A 17,077-nucleotide genomic window follows, 5' to 3' on the forward strand; every position below is an offset into this window, starting at 1 on the left:
ACAGCCGCGCAGAAACAGCCGCGCAGGAACAGCCGCGCAGGAACAGCTGCGCAGGAACAGCTGCGCAGGAACAGCTGCGCAGAAACAGCTGCGCAGGAACAGCTGCGCAGGAACAGCTGCGCAGGAACAGCTGCGCAGGAACAGCTGCGCAGGAACAGCTGCGCAGGAACAGCTGCGCAGAAACAGCTGCGCAGGAACAGCTGCGCAGAAAATGAAAAGCATCGATATATAATGAAAAGTATCGATATATAATGAAAAGTATCGATATATAATGATAAGTATGGATATATAATGTTGTTGTTGTTGTGGTCTTCAGTCCTGAGACTGGTTTGATGCAGCTCTCCATGCTACTCTATCCTGTGCAAGCTTCTTCATCTCCCAGTACCTACTGCATCCTACATCCTTCTGAATCTGCTTAGTGTATTGATCTCTTGGTCTCCCTCTACGGTTTTTACCCTCCACGCTGCCCTCCAATGCTAAATTTGTGATCCCTTGATGCCTCAAAACATTTCCTACCAACCGATCCCTTCTTCTAGTCAAGTTGTGCCACAAACTTCTCCTCTCCCCAATCCTATTCAATACCTCCTCATTAGTTACGTGATCTACCCACCTTATCTTCAGCATTCTTCTGTAGCACCACATTTCGAAAGCTTCTATTCTCTTCTTGTCCAAACTAGTTATCGTCCATGTCTCACTTCCATACATGGCTACACTCCATACAAATACTTTCAGAAACGACTTCCTGACACCTAAATCTATACTCGATGTTAACAAATTTCTCTTCTTGAGAAACGCTTTCCTTGCCATTGCCAGTCTACATTTTATATCCTCTCTACTTCGACCATCATCGGTTATTTTACTCCCTAAATAGCAAAACTCCTTTACTACTTTAAGTGTCTCATTTCCTAATCTAATTCCCTCACCATCACCCAACTTAATTCGACCACATTCCATTATCCTTGTTTTGCTTTTGTTGATGTTCATCTTATATCCTCCTTTCAAGACACTGTCCATTCCGTTCAACTGCTCTTCCAAGTCCTTTGCTGTCTCTGACAGAATTACAATGTCATCGGCGAACCTCAAAGTTTTTACTTCTTCTCCATGAATTTTAATACCTACTCCGAATTTTTCTTTTGTTTCCTTTACTGCTTGCTCAATATACAGATTGAATAACATCGGGGAGAGGCTACAACCCTGTCTCACTCCTTTCCCAACCACTGCTTCCCTTTCATGCCCCTCGACTCTTATAACTGCCATCTGGTTTCTGTACAAATTGTAAATAGCCTTTCGCTCCCTGTATTTTACCCCAGCCACCTTCAGAATTTGAAAGAGAGTATTCCAGTCAACATTGTCAAAAGCTTTCTCTAAGTCTACAAATGCTAGAAACGTAGGTTTGCCTTTTCTTAATCTTTCTTCCAAGATAAGTCGTAAGGTCAGTATTGCCTCACGTGTTCCAACATTTCTACGGAATCCAAACTGATCTTCCCCGAGGTCGGCTTCTACCAGTTTTTCCATTCGTCTGTAAAGAATTCGCGTTAGTATTTTGCAGCTGTGACTTATTAAACTGATAGTTCGGTAATTTTCACATCTGTCAACACCTGCTTTCTTTGGGATTGGAATTATTATATTCTTCTTGAAGTCTGAGGGTATTTCGCCTGTCTCATACATCGTGCTCACCAGATGGTAGAGTTTTGTCATGACTGGCTCTCCCGAGGCTATCAGTAGTTCTAATGGAATGTTGTCTACTCCCGGGGCCTTGTTTCGACTCAGGTCTTTCAGTGCTCTGTCAAACTCTTCACGCAGTATCTTATCTCCCATTTCGTCTTCATCTACATCCTCTTCCATTTCCATAATATTGTCCTCAAGTACATCGCCCTTGTATAAACCCTCTATATACTCCTTCCACCTTTCTGCCTTCCCTTCCTTGCTTAGAACTGGGTTGCCATCTGAGCTCTTGATATTCATACAAGTGGTTCTCTTTTCTCCAAAGGTCTCTTTAATTTTCCTGTAGGCAGTATCTATCTTACCCCTAGTGAGACAAGCCTCTACATCCTTACATTTGTCCTCTAGCCATCCCTGCTTAGCCATTTTGCACTTCCTGTCGATTTCATTTTTGAGACGTTTGTATTCCTTTTTGCCTGCTTCATTTACTGCATTTTTATATTTTCTCCTTTCATCAATTAAATTCAATATTTCTTCTGTTACCCAAGGATTTCTACTAGCCCTCGTCTTTTTACCTACTTGATCCTCTGCTGCCTTCACTACTTCATCCCTCAGAGCTACCCATTCTTCTTCTACTGTATTTCTTTCCCCCATTCCTGTCAATTGTTCCCTTATGCTCTCCCTGAAACTCTCTACAACCTCTGGTTCTTTCAGTTTATCCAGGTCCCATCTCCCTAAATTCCCACCTTTTTGCAGTTTCTTCAGTTTCAATCTGCAGTTCATAACCAATAGATTGTGGTCAGAATCCACATCTGCCCCAGGAAATGTCTTACAATTTAAAACCTGGTTCCTAAATCTCTGTCTTACCATTATATAATCTATCTGAAACCTGTCAGTATCTCCAGGCTTCTTCCATGTATACAGCCTCCTTTCATGATTCTTGAACCAAGTGTTAGCTATGATTAAGCTATGCTCTGTGCAAAATTCTACAAGGCGGCTTCCTCTTTCATTCCTTCCCCCCAATCCAGTTCACCTACTATGTTTCCTTCTCTCCCTTTTCCTACTGATGAATTCCAGTCACCCATGACTATTAAATTTTCGTCTCCCTTCACTACCTGAATAATTTCTTTTATCTCGTCATACATTTCATCAATTTCTTCATCATCTGCAGAGCTAGTTGGCATATAAACTTGTACTACTGTAGTAGGCATGGGCTTTGTGTCTATCTTGGCCACAATAATGCGTTCACTATGCTGTTTGTAGTAGCTAACCCGCACTCCTATTTTTTTATTCATTATTAAACCTACTCCTGCATTACCCCTATTTGATTTTGTATTTATAACCCTGTAATCACCTGACCAAAAGTCTTGTTCCTCCTGCCACCGAACTTCACTAATTCCCACTATATCTAACTTTAACCTATCCATTTCCCTTTTCAAATTTTCTAACCTACCTGCCCGATTAAGTGATCTGACATTCCACACTCCGATCCGTAGAACGCCAGTTTTCTTTCTCCTGATAACGACGTCCTCTTGAGTAGTCCCCGCCCGGAGATCCGAATGGGGGACTATTTTACCTCCGGAATATTTTACCCAAGAGGACGCCATCATCATTTAATCATACAGTAAAGCTGCATGTCCTCGGGAAAAATTACGGCTGTAGTTTCCCCTTGCTTTCAGCCGTTCGCAGTACCAGCACAGCAAGGCCGTTTTGGTTAATGTTACAAGGCCAGATCAGTCAATCATCCAGACTGTTGCCCCTGCAACTACTGAAAAGGCTGCTGCCCCTCTTCAGGAACCACATGTTTGTCTGGCCTCTCAACAGATACCCCTCCGTTGTGGTTGCACCTACGGTACGGCCATCTGTATCGCTGAGGCACGCAAGCCTCCCCACCAACGGCAAGGTCCATGGTTCATGGGGGGGATATATAATGATAAGTATCGATATATAATGATAAGTATCGATATATAATGATAAGTATCGATATATAATGATAAGTATCGATATATAATGATAAGTATCGATATATAATGATAAGTATCGATATATAATGATAAGTATCGATATATAATAAAAAGTATCGATATATAATGAAAAGTATCGAAAAGATATCGAAAAGTATCGAAAAGATATCGAAAAGTATCGAAAAGATATCGAAAAGTATCGAAAAGATATCGAAAAGTATCGAAAGGATATCGAAAAGTATCGAAAAGATATCGAAAAGTATCGAAAAGATATCGAAAAGTATCGATATATCGATAAGTATCGATATATCGAAAAGTATCGATATATTGAAAAGTATCGATATATCGATAAGTATCGATATATCGATAAGTATCGATATATCGATAAGTATCGATATATCGATAAGTATCGATATATCGCAAAGTATCGATATATCAATAAGTATCGATATATCGATAAGTACAGAAAAGATATCGAAAAGTACAGAAAAGATATCGAAAAGTACAGAAAAGATATCGAAAAGTACCGAAAAGATATCGAAAAGTACCGAAAAGATATCGAAAAGTACCGAAAAGATATCGAAAAGTACCGAAAAGATATCGAAAAGTACCGAAAAGATAACGAAAAGTACCGAAAAGATTTCGAAAAGTACCGAAAAGATATCGAAAAGTACCGAAAAGATATCGAAAAGTACCGAAAATATATCGAAAAGTACCGAAAAGATATCGAAAAGTACCGAAAAGATATCGACAAGTACCGAAAAGATATCGACAAGTACCGAAAAGATATCGACAAGTACCGAAAAGATATCGAAAAGTACCGAAAAGATATCGAAAAGTATCGTAAAGATATCGAAAAGTATCGAAAAGACAACGAAAAGTATCGATATATCGATAAGTATCGATATATCGATAAGTATCGATATATCGATAAGTATCCATATATCAATAAGTATCCATATATCGATATATCGATAAGTATCGATATATCGATAAGTATCGATATATCGATAAGTATCGATATATCGAAATGTATCGATATATCGATAAGTATCGATATATCGATAAATATCGATACATCGATAAGTATCGATATATCGAAAAGTATCGATATATCGATAAGTATCGATATATCGATAAGTATCGATATATCGATAAGTATCGATATATCGATAAGTATCGATATATCGAAAAGTATCGTTATTTCGATAAGTATCGAAAAGATATCGAAAAGTATCGAAAAGATATCGCAAGGTATCGATATATCGATAAGTATCGACATATCGAAAAGTATCGATATATCGATAAGTATCGATATATCCGATATATCGATAAGTATCGATATATCGAAAAGTATCGATATATCGATAAGTATCGATATATCGAAAAGTATCGATATATCGAAAAGTATCGATATATCGAAAAGTATCGATATATCGAAAAGTATCGATATATCGAAAAGTATCGATATATCGAAACGTATCGATATATCGAAAAGTATCGATATATCGAAAGGTATCGATATATCGAAAAGTATCGATATATCGAAAAGTATCGATATATCGAAAAGTATCGATATATCGAAAAGTATCGATATATCGATAAGTATCGATAAGATATCGAAAAGTACCGAAAAGATATCGAAAAGTACCGAAAAGATATCGACAAGTATCGACGTATATCGAATAGTATCGATATATATCGAAAAGTATCGATATATATCGAAAAGTATCTATATATAAGGAAAAGTATCGATATATAATGAAAAGTATCGATATATAATGATAAGTATCGATATATAATGATAAGTATCGATATATAATGATAAGTATCGATATATAATGATAAGTATCGATATATAATGAAAAGTATCGAAAAGATATCGAAAAGTATCGAAAAGATATCGAAAAGTATCGAAAAGATATCGAAAAGTATCGAAAAGATATCGAAAAGTATCGAAAAGATCGAAGAAAAGATATCGAAAAGTATCGATATATCAATAAGTATCGATATATCGATAAGTATCGATATATCCGATATATCGATAAGTATCGATATATCCGATATATCGATAAGTATCGATATATCGAAATGTATCGAAAAGATATCGATAAGTACCGAAAAGATATCGATAAGTACCGAAAAGATATCGATAAGTACCGAAAAGATATCGAAAAGTATCGAAAAGATATCGAAAAGTATCGATATATATCGGAAAGTATCTATATATAAGAAAAAGTATCTATATATAAGAAAAAGTATCTATATATAATGAAAAGTATCGATATATAATGAAAAGTATCGATATATAATGAAAAGTATCGATATAATGAAAAGTATCGAAAAGATATCGAAAAGTATCGAAAAGATATCGAAAAGTATCGAAAAGATATCAAAAAGTATCGAAAAGATATCGAAAAGTATCGAAAAGATATCGAAAAGTATCGAAAAGATATCGAAAAGTATCGATATATCGATAAGTATCGATATATCGAAAAGTATCGATATATCGAAAAGTATAGATATATCGAAAAGTATCGATAAGTATCGATATAACGATAAGTATCGATATATCGATAAGTATCGATATATCGATAAGTATCGATATATCGATAAGTATCGATATATCGATAAGTATCAATATATCGATAAGTATAGATATATCGAAAAGTATCGATATATCGAAAAGTATCGATATATCGAAAAGTACCGATATATCGAAAAGTACCGATATATCGAAAAGTACCGAAAAGATATCGAAAAGTACCGAAAAGATATCGAAAAGTACCGAAAAGATATCCAAAAGTACCGAAAAGATATCGAAAAGTACCGAAAAGATATCGAAAAGTACCGAAAAGATATCGAAAAGTATCGAAAAGATATCGAAAAGTATCGAAAAGATATCGAAGAGTATCGAAAAGATATCGAAAAGTATCTATATATAATGAAAAGTATCTATATATAATAAAAAGTATCGATATATAATGAAAAGTATCGATATATAATGAAAATTATTGAAAAGATATCGATAAGTATCGAAAAGATATTGATAAGTATCGAAAAGATATCGATAAGTATCGAAAAGATGTCGAAAAGTATCGAAAAGACATCGAAAAGTATCGAAAAGATATCGAAAAGATATCGAAAAGTATCGAAAAGATATCGAAAAGTAACGAAAAGATATCGAAAAGTATCTATATATATCGAAAAGTATCTATATATAATGAGAAGTATCGATATATAATTAAAAGTATCGATATATATCGAAAAGTATCGATATATCGAAAAGTATCGATATATCGAAAAGTATCGATATATCGAAAAGTATCGATATATCGATAAGTATCGATATATCGAAAATTTCGAAAAGATATCGATAAGTACCGAAAAGATAGCGATCGATATATCGATAAGTATCGATATATCGATAAGTGTCGATATATCGATAAGTATCGATATATCGATAAGTATCGATAGATCGATAAGTATCGATATATCGAAAAGTACCGATATATCGAAAAGTACCGATATATCGATAAGTACCGATATATCGAAAAGTACCGATATATCGATAAGTACCGATATATCGAAAAGTACCGATATATCGAAAAGTACCGATATATCGAAAAGTACCGATATATCGAAAAGTACCGATATATCGAAAAGTACCGATATATCGATAAGTACCGATATATCGAAAAGCACCGATATATCGATAAGTACCGATATATCGATAAGTACCGATATTTCGAAAAGTACCGATATATCGATAAGTACCGATATATCGATAAGTACCGATATATCGAAAAGTGCCGCTATATCGAAAAGTATCGATATATCGAAAAGTACCGTTATATCGAAAAGTACCGATGTATCGAAAAGTACCGATATATCGAAAAGTATCGATATATCGTTAAGTATCGATATATCGAAAAGTATCGAAAAGATATCGATAAGTACCGAAAAGATATCGATCGATATATCGATAAGTATCGATATATCGATAAGTATCGATATATCGATAAGTATCGATATATCGATAAGTGTCGATATATCGATAAGTATCGATATATCGATAAGTAGCGATATATCGGTAAGTATCGATATATCGAAATGTACCGATATATCGAAAAGTACCGATATATCGAAAAGTACCGGTATATCGAAAAGTACCGATATATCGATAAGTACCGATATATCGAAAAGTACCGATATATCGAAAAGTACCGATATGTCGAAAAGTACCGATATATCGAAAAGTACCGATATATCGAAAAGTACCGATATGTCGATAAGTACCGATATATCGATAAGTACCGATATACCGAAAAGTACCGATATATCGAAAAGTACCGATATATCGATAAGTACCGATAAATCGATAAGTGCCGATATATCGATAAGTACCGATATATCGATAAGTACCGATATATCGATAAGTACCGATATATCGAAAAGTGCCGATATATCGAAAAGTACCGATATATCGAAAAGTACCGATATATCGAAAAGAACCGATATATCGAAAAGTACCGATATATCGAAAAGTACCGATATATCGAAAAGTACCGATATATCGAAAAGTACCGATATATCGAAAAGTATCGATATATCGAAAAGTATCGATATATCGATAAATATCGATATATCGAAAAGTATCGAAAAGATATCGATAAGTACCGAAAAGATATCGATAAGTACCGAAAAGATATCGAAAAGTACCGAGAAGATATCGAAAAGTACCGAAAAGATATCGAAAAGTATCGAAAAGATATCGAAAAGTATCGAAAAGATATCGAAAAGTATCGATATATATCGAAAAGTATCGATAAATATCGAAAAGTATCTATATATAAGGAAAAGTATCGATATATAAGGTAAAGTATCGATATATAATGAAAAGTATCGATATATAATGAAAAGTATCGAGATACAATGAAAAGTATCGATATATAATGAAAAGTATCGAAAAGATATCGAAAAGTATCGAAAAGATATCGAAAAGTATCGAAAAGATATCGAAAAGTGTCGATATATCGATAAGTATCGATATATTGATAAGTATCGATATATCGAAAAGTATCGATATATCGATCGAAAAGTATCGATATATCGACATGTATCGATATGTCGAAAAGTATCGATATATCGAAAAGTATCGATATATCGAAAAGTATCGGTATATCGATAAGTATCGATATATCGCAAAGTATCGATATATCGCTAAGTATCGATATATCAATAAGTATCGATATATCGATAAGTACCGAAAAGATATCGTAAAAGTACCGAAAAGATATAGATAAGTATCGAAAAGATATCGATGAGTATCGAAAAGATATAGATAAGTACCGGAAAGATATCGAAAAGTACCGAAAAGATATCGAAAACTACCGGAAAGATATCGAAAAGTACCGAAAAGATATCGAAAAGTACCGAAAAGATATCGAAAAGTACCGAAAAGATATCGAAAAGTACCGAAAAGATATCGAAAAGTACCGAAACGATATCGAAAAGTACCGAAAAGATTTCGAAAAGTACCGAAAAGATTTCGAAAAGTACCGAAAAGATTTCGAAAAGTATCGAAAAGATATCGAAAAGTATCGAAAAGGTATAGATAAGTATCGAAAAGATATCGATAAGTATCGAAAAGATATAGATAAGTATCGAAAAGATATCGATAAGTATCGAAAAGATATCGAAAAGTATCGAAAAGATATCGAAAAGTATCTATATATATCGAAAAGTATCTATATATATCGAAAAGTATCTATATATATCGAAAAGTATCTATATATATCGAAAAGTATCTATATATATCGAAAAGTATCTATATATAATGAAAAGTATCGATATATAATTAAAAGTATCGATATATAATGAAAAGTATCGATATATAAAGATAAGTATCGATATATAATGATAAGTATCGATATATAAGTACCGAAAAGATATCGAAAAGTACCGAAAAGATATCGAAAAGTACCGAAAAGATATCGAAAAGTACCGAAAAGATATCGAAAAGTATCGAAAAGATATCGAAAAGTATCGATATATCGATAAGTATCGAAAAGATATCGAAAAGTATCGATATATCAATAAGTATCGATATATCGAAAAGTATCGATATATCGAAAAGTATCGATATATCGCAAAGTATCGATATAACGAAAAGTATCGATATAACGAAAAGTATCGATATATGGAGAAGTATCGATATATCGATTAGTATCGATACATCGAAAAGTATCGATATATCTATCGATATATCGAAAAGTATCGATATATCAAAAAGTATCAATGTATCGATAAGTATCGATATATCGATAAGTATTGATATATCGATAAGTATCGATATATCGAAAAGTATCGATATATCGAAAAGTATCGATATATTGATAAGTATCGATATATCGAAAAGTATCGATATATCGATAAGTATCGATATATCGTTAAGTATCGATATATCGATAAGTATCGATATATCGATAAGTATCGATATATCGATAAGTACCGAAAAGATATCGAAAAGTACCGGAAAGATATCGAAAAGTACCGAAAAGATATCGAAAAGTACCGAAAAGATATCGAAAAGTACCGAAAAGATTTCGAAAAGTACCGAAAAGATATCGAAAAGTACCGAAAAGATATCGAAAAGTACCGAAAAGATATCGAAAAGTACCGAAAAGTACCGAAAAGTACCGAAAAGATATCGAAAAGTACCGAAAAGATATCGAAAAGTACCGAAAAGATATCGACAAGTACCGAAAAGATATCGACAAGTACCGAAAAGATATCGACAAGTACCGAAAAGATATCGACAAGTACCGAAAAGATATCGACAAGTACCGAAAAGATATCAACAAGTACCGAAAAGATATCGAAAAGTACCGAAAAGATATCGAAAAGTATCGAAAAGATATCGAAAAGTATCGAAAAGATATCGAAAAGTATCGTAGAGATATCGAAAAGTATCGAAAAGATATCGAAAAGTATCGATATATCGATAAGTATCTATATATCGAAAAGTATCGATATATCGAAAAGTATCGATATATCGAAAAGTATCGATATATCGAAAAGTATCGATATATCGAAAAGTATCGATATATCGAAAAGTATCGATATATCGATAAGTATCGATCTATCGAAAAGTATCGATATATCGAAAAGTATCGATATATCGATAAGTATCGATATATCGATAAGTATCGATATATCGATATATCGATAAGTATCGATATATCGAGAAGTATCGATTTATCGAAAAGTGTCGATTTATCGAAAAGTGTCGATATATCGAAAAGTATCGATATATCGATAAGTATCGATATATCGATAAGTATCGATATATCGAAAAGTATCGATATATCGAAAAGTATCGATATATCCGATATATCGATATATCCGATATATCGATAAGTATCGATATTTCGAAAAGTATCCATATATCGAAAAGTATCGATATATCGAAAAGTATCGATATATCGAAAAGTATCGATATATCGAAAAGTATCGATATATCGAAAAGTATCGATTTATGAAAAGTATCGATATATCGAAAAGTATCGATATATCGATAAGTATCGATAAGATATCGAAAAGTACCGATAAGATATCGAAAAGTATCGATATATATCGAATAGTAATGATATATATCGAAAAGTATCGTTATATATCGAAAAGTATCTATATATAAGGAAAAGTATCGATATATAAGGAAAAGTATCGATATATAATGAAAAGTATCGATATATAATGAAAAGTATCGATATATAATGAAAAGTATCGAAAAGATATCGAAAAGTATCGAAAAGATAACGAAAAGTATCGAAAAGATATCGAAAAGTATCGAAAAGATATCGAAAAGTGTCGATATATCGATAAGTATCGATATATCGATAAGTATCGATATATCGAAAAGTATCATTATATCGATAAGTATCGATATATCGGAAAGTATCGATATATCGAAAAGTATCGATATATCGATAAGTATCGATGTATCGAAAAGTATCGATATATCGATCGAAAAGTATCGATATATCGATATGTATCGATATGTCGAAAAGTATCGATATATCGAAAAGTATCGATATATCGAAAAGTATCGGTATATCGATAAGTATCGATATATCGCAAAGTATCGATATATCGCAAAGTATCGATATATCAATAAGTATCGATATATCGATAAGTACCGAAAAGATATCGAATGTTGGGTTGCCATCTGAGCTCTTGATATTCATACAAGTGGTTCTCTTTTCTCCAAAGGTCTCTTTAATTTTCCTGTAGGCAGTATCTATCTTACCCCTAGTGAGACAAGCCTCTACATCCTTACATTTGTCCTCTAGCCATCCCTGCTTAGCCATTTTGCACTTCCTGTCGATTTCATTTTTGAGACGTTTGTATTCCTTTTTGCCTGCTTCATTTACTGCATTTTTATATTTTCTCCTTTCATCAATTAAATTCAATATTTCTTCTGTTACCCAAGGATTTCTACTAGCCCTCGTCTTTTTACCTACTTGATCCTCTGCTGCCTTCACTACTTCATCCCTCAGAGCTACCCATTCTTCTTCTACTGTATTTCTTTCCCCCATTCCTGTCAATTGTTCCCTTATGCTCTCCCTGAAACTCTCTACAACCTCTGGTTCTTTCAGTTTATCCAGGTCCCATCTCCCTAAATTCCCACCTTTTTGCAGTTTCTTCAGTTTCAATCTGCAGTTCATAACCAATAGATTGTGGTCAGAATCCACATCTGCCCCAGGAAATGTCTTACAATTTAAAACCTGGTTCCTAAATCTCTGTCTTACCATTATATAATCTATCTGAAACCTGTCAGTATCTCCAGGCTTCTTCCATGTATACAGCCTCCTTTCATGATTCTTGAACCAAGTGTTAGCTATGATTAAGCTATGCTCTGTGCAAAATTCTACAAGGCGGCTTCCTCTTTCATTCCTTCCCCCCAATCCAGTTCACCTACTATGTTTCCTTCTCTCCCTTTTCCTACTGATGAATTCCAGTCACCCATGACTATTAAATTTTCGTCTCCCTTCACTACCTGAATAATTTCTTTTATCTCGTCATACATTTCATCAATTTCTTCATCATCTGCAGAGCTAGTTGGCATATAAACTTGTACTACTGTAGTAGGCATGGGCTTTGTGTCTATCTTGGCCACAATAATGCGTTCACTATGCTGTTTGTAGTAGCTAACCCGCACTCCTATTTTTTTATTCATTATTAAACCTACTCCTGCATTACCCCTATTTGATTTTGTATTTATAACCCTGTAATCACCTGACCAAAAGTCTTGTTCCTCCTGCCACCGAACTTCACTAATTCCCACTATATCTAACTTTAACCTATCCATTTCCCTTTTCAAATTTTCTAACCTACCTGCCCGATTAAGTGATCTGACATTCCACGCTCCGATCCGTAGAACGCCAGTTTTCTTTCTCCTGATAACGACGTCCTCTTGAGTAGTCCCCGCCTGGAGATCCGAATGGGGGACTATTTTACCTCCGGAATATTTTACCCAAGAGGACGCCATCATCATTTAATCATACAGTAAAGCTGCATGTCCTCGGGAAAAATTACGGCTGTAGTTTCCCCTTGCTTTCAGCCGTTCGCAGTACCAGCACAGCAAGGCCGTTTTGGTTAATGTTACAAGGCCAGATCAGTCAATCATCCAGACTGTTGCCCCTGCAACTACTGAAAAGGCTGCTGCCCCTCTTCAGGAACCACATGTTTGTCTGGCCTCTCAACAGATACCCCTCCGTTGTGGTTGCACCTACGGTACGGCCATCTGTATCGCTGAGGCACGCAAGCCTCCCCACCAACGGCAAGGTCCATGGTTCATGGGGGGGATATATAATGATAAGTATCGATATATAATGATAAGTATCGATATATAATGATAAGTATCGATATATAATGATAAGTATCGATATATAATAAAAAGTATCGAAAAGATATCGAAAAGTATCGAAAAGATATCGAAAAGTATCGAAAAGATATCGAAAAGTATCGAAAAGATATCGAAAAGTATCGAAAAGATATCGAAAAGTATCGATATATCGATAAGTATCGATATATCGAAAAGTATCGATATGTCGAAAAGTACCGATATATCGATAAGTATCGATATATCGATAAGTATCGATATATCGATAAGTATCGATATATCGATAAGTATCGATATATCGCAAAGTATCGATATATCGATAAGTATCGATATATCGATAAGTACAGAAAAGATATCGAAAAGTACAGAAAAGATATCGAAAAGTACAGAAAAGATATCGAAAAGTACAGAAAAGATATCGAAAAGTACCGAAAAGATATCGAAAAGTACCGAAAAGATATCGAAAAGTACCGAAAAGATATCGAAAAGTACCGAAAAGATATCGAAAAGTACCGAAAAGATAACGAAAAGTACCGAAAAGATTTCGAAAAGTACCGAAAAGATATCGAAAAGTACCGAAAAGATATCGAAAAGTACCGAAAATATATCGAAAAGTACCGAAAAGATATCGAAAAGTACCGAAAAGATATCGACAAGTACCGAAAAGATATCGACAAGTACCGAAAAGATATCGACAAGTACCGAAAAGATATCGAAAAGTACCGAAAAGATATCGAAAAGTATCGTAAAGATATCGAAAAGTATCGAAAAGACAACGAAAAGTATCGATATATCGATAAGTATCGATATATCGATAAGTATCGATATATCGATAAGTATCCATATATCAATAAGTATCCATATATCGATATATCGATAAGTATCGATATATCGATAAGTATCCATATATCAATAAGTATCCATATATCGATATATCGATAAGTATCGATATATCGATAAGTATCGATGTATCGAAATGTATCGATATATCGATAAGTATCGATATATCGATAAGTATCGATATATCGATAAGTATCGATATATCGAAAAGTATCGATATATCGATAAGTATCGATATATTGATAAGTATCGATATATCGATAAGTATCGATATATCGATAAGTATCGATATATCGAAAAGTATCGTTATTTCGATAAGTATCGAAAAGATATCGAAAAGTATCGAAAAGATAACGCAAAGTATCGATATATCGATAAGTATCGACATATCGAAAAGTATCGATATATCGATAAGTATCGATATATCCGATATATCGATAAGTATCGATATATCGAAAAGTATCGATATATCGATAAGTATCGATATATCGAAAAGTATCGATATATCGGAAAGTATCGCTATATCGAAAAGTATCGATATATCGAAAAGTATCGATATATCGAAAAGTATCGATATATCGAAAAGTATCGATATATCGAAAGGTATCGATATATCGAAAAGTATCGATATATCGAAAAGTATCGATATATCGAAAAGTATCGATATATCGAAAAGTATCGATATATCGATAAGTACCGATAAGATATCGAAAAGTACCGAAAAGATATCGAAAAGTACCGAAAAGATATCGAAAAGTATCGATGTATATCGAATAGTATCGATATATATCGAAAAGTATCGATATATATCGAAAAGTATCTATATATAAGGAAAAGTATCGATATATAATGAAAAGTATCGATATATAATGATAAGTATCGATATATAATGATAAGTATCGATATATAATGATAAGTATCGATATATAATGAAAAGTATCGAAAAGATATCGAAAAGTATCGAAAAGATATCGAAAAGTATCGAAAAGATATCGAAAAGTATCGAAAAGATCGAAGAAAAGATATCGAAAAGTATCGATATATCAATAAGTATCGATATATCGATAAGTATCGATATATCCGATATATCGATAAGTATCGATATATCCGATATATCGATAAGTATCGATATATCGAAATGTATCGAAAAGATATCGATAAGTACCGAAAAGATATCGATAAGTACCGAAAAGATATCGATAAGTACCGAAAAGATATCGAAAAGTATCGAAAAGATATCGAAAAGTATCGATATATATCGGAAAGTATCTATATATAAGAAAAAGTATCTATATATAAGAAAAAGTATCTATATATAATGAAAAGTATCGATATATAATGAAAAGTATCGATATATAATGAAAAGTATCGATATAATGAAAAGTATCGAAAAGATATCGAAAAGTATCGAAAAGATATCGAAAAGTATCGAAAAGATATCAAAAAGTATCGAAAAGACATCGAAAAGTATCGAAAAGATATCGAAAAGTATCGAAAAGATATCGAAAAGTATCGATTTATCGAAAAGTATCGATATATCGATAAGTATCGATATATCGAAAAGTATCGATATATCGAAAAGTATAGATATATCGAAAAGTATCGATAAGTATCGATATAACGATAAGTATCGATATATCGATAAGTATCGATATATCGATAAGTATCGATATATCGATAAGTATCGATATATCGATAAGTATCGATATATCGATAAGTATCAATATATCGATAAGTATAGATATATCGAAAAGTATCGATATATCGAAAAGTATCGATATATCGAAAAGTACCGATATATCGAAAAGTACCGAAAAGATATCGAAAAGTACCGAAAAGATATCGAAAAGTACCGAAAAGATATCCAAAAGTACCGAAAAGATATCGAAAAGTACCGAAAAGATATCGAAAAGTACCGAAAAGATATCGAAAAGTACCGAAAAGATATCGAAAAGTATCGAAAAGATATCGAAAAGTATCGAAAAGATATCGAAAAGTATCGAAAAGATATCGAAAAGTATCTATATATAATGAAAAGTATCTATATATAATAAAAAGTATCGATATATAATGAAAAGTATCGATATATAATGAAAATTATTGAAAAGATATCGATAAGTATCGAAAAGATATTGATAAGTATCGAAAAGATATCGATAAGTATCGAAAAGATGTCGAAAAGTATCGAAAAGATATCGATAAGTATCGAAAAGATGTCGAAAAGTATCGAAAAGACATCGAAAAGTATCGAAAAGATATCGAAAAGATATCGAAAAGTATCGAAAAGATATCGAAAAGTAACGAAAAGATATCGAAAAGTATCTATATATATCGAAAAGTATCTATATATAATGAGAAGTATCGATATATAATTAAAAGTATCGATATATAATGAAAAGTATCGATATATAATGATAAGTATCGATATATAATGATAAGTATCGATATATAAGTACCGAAAAGATATCGAAAAGTACCGAAAAGATATCGAAAAGTACCGAAAAGATATCGAAAAGTATCGAAAAGGTATCGAAAAGTATCGAAAAGGTATCGAAAAGTATCGATATATCGATAAGTATCGAAAAGATATCGAAAAGTATCGATATATCGAAAAGTATCGATATATCGAAAAGTATCGATATATCGAAAAGTATCGACATATCGAAAAGTATCGATATATCGAAAAGTATCGATATATCGAAAA

The 17,077-nt window shown here is 33.0% G+C and overlaps 1 protein-coding gene across 1 annotated transcript; it reads left to right on the top strand.

Moving 5' to 3' along the window:
• The first annotated feature begins 271 nt into the window (after positions 1-271).
• LOC126232368 (repetitive organellar protein-like) lies at positions 272-16,765 on the top strand. The gene is made up of 22 exons (XM_049942642.1): positions 272-278; positions 3,741-3,906; positions 4,093-4,604; positions 5,456-5,611; positions 5,926-6,142; positions 6,208-6,314; positions 6,401-6,577; positions 6,649-6,836; positions 7,104-7,471; positions 7,761-8,047; positions 8,293-8,468; positions 8,913-9,492; positions 9,554-9,671; positions 10,169-10,672; positions 11,175-11,311; positions 13,571-13,694; positions 13,881-14,431; positions 15,271-15,405; positions 15,720-15,882; positions 15,984-16,108; positions 16,213-16,410; positions 16,482-16,765. The coding sequence occupies exons 1-22, from the start codon at positions 272-274 to the stop codon at positions 16,763-16,765; spliced, it is 5,280 nt and encodes a 1,759-aa protein (XP_049798599.1).
• Positions 16,766-17,077: the final 312 nt, after the last annotated feature.

The sequence above is a fragment of the Schistocerca nitens genome, unplaced genomic scaffold (assembly GCF_023898315.1).
Source record: "Schistocerca nitens isolate TAMUIC-IGC-003100 unplaced genomic scaffold, iqSchNite1.1 HiC_scaffold_468, whole genome shotgun sequence".
In the NCBI taxonomy this organism is placed as follows: domain Eukaryota; kingdom Metazoa; phylum Arthropoda; class Insecta; order Orthoptera; family Acrididae; genus Schistocerca; species Schistocerca nitens.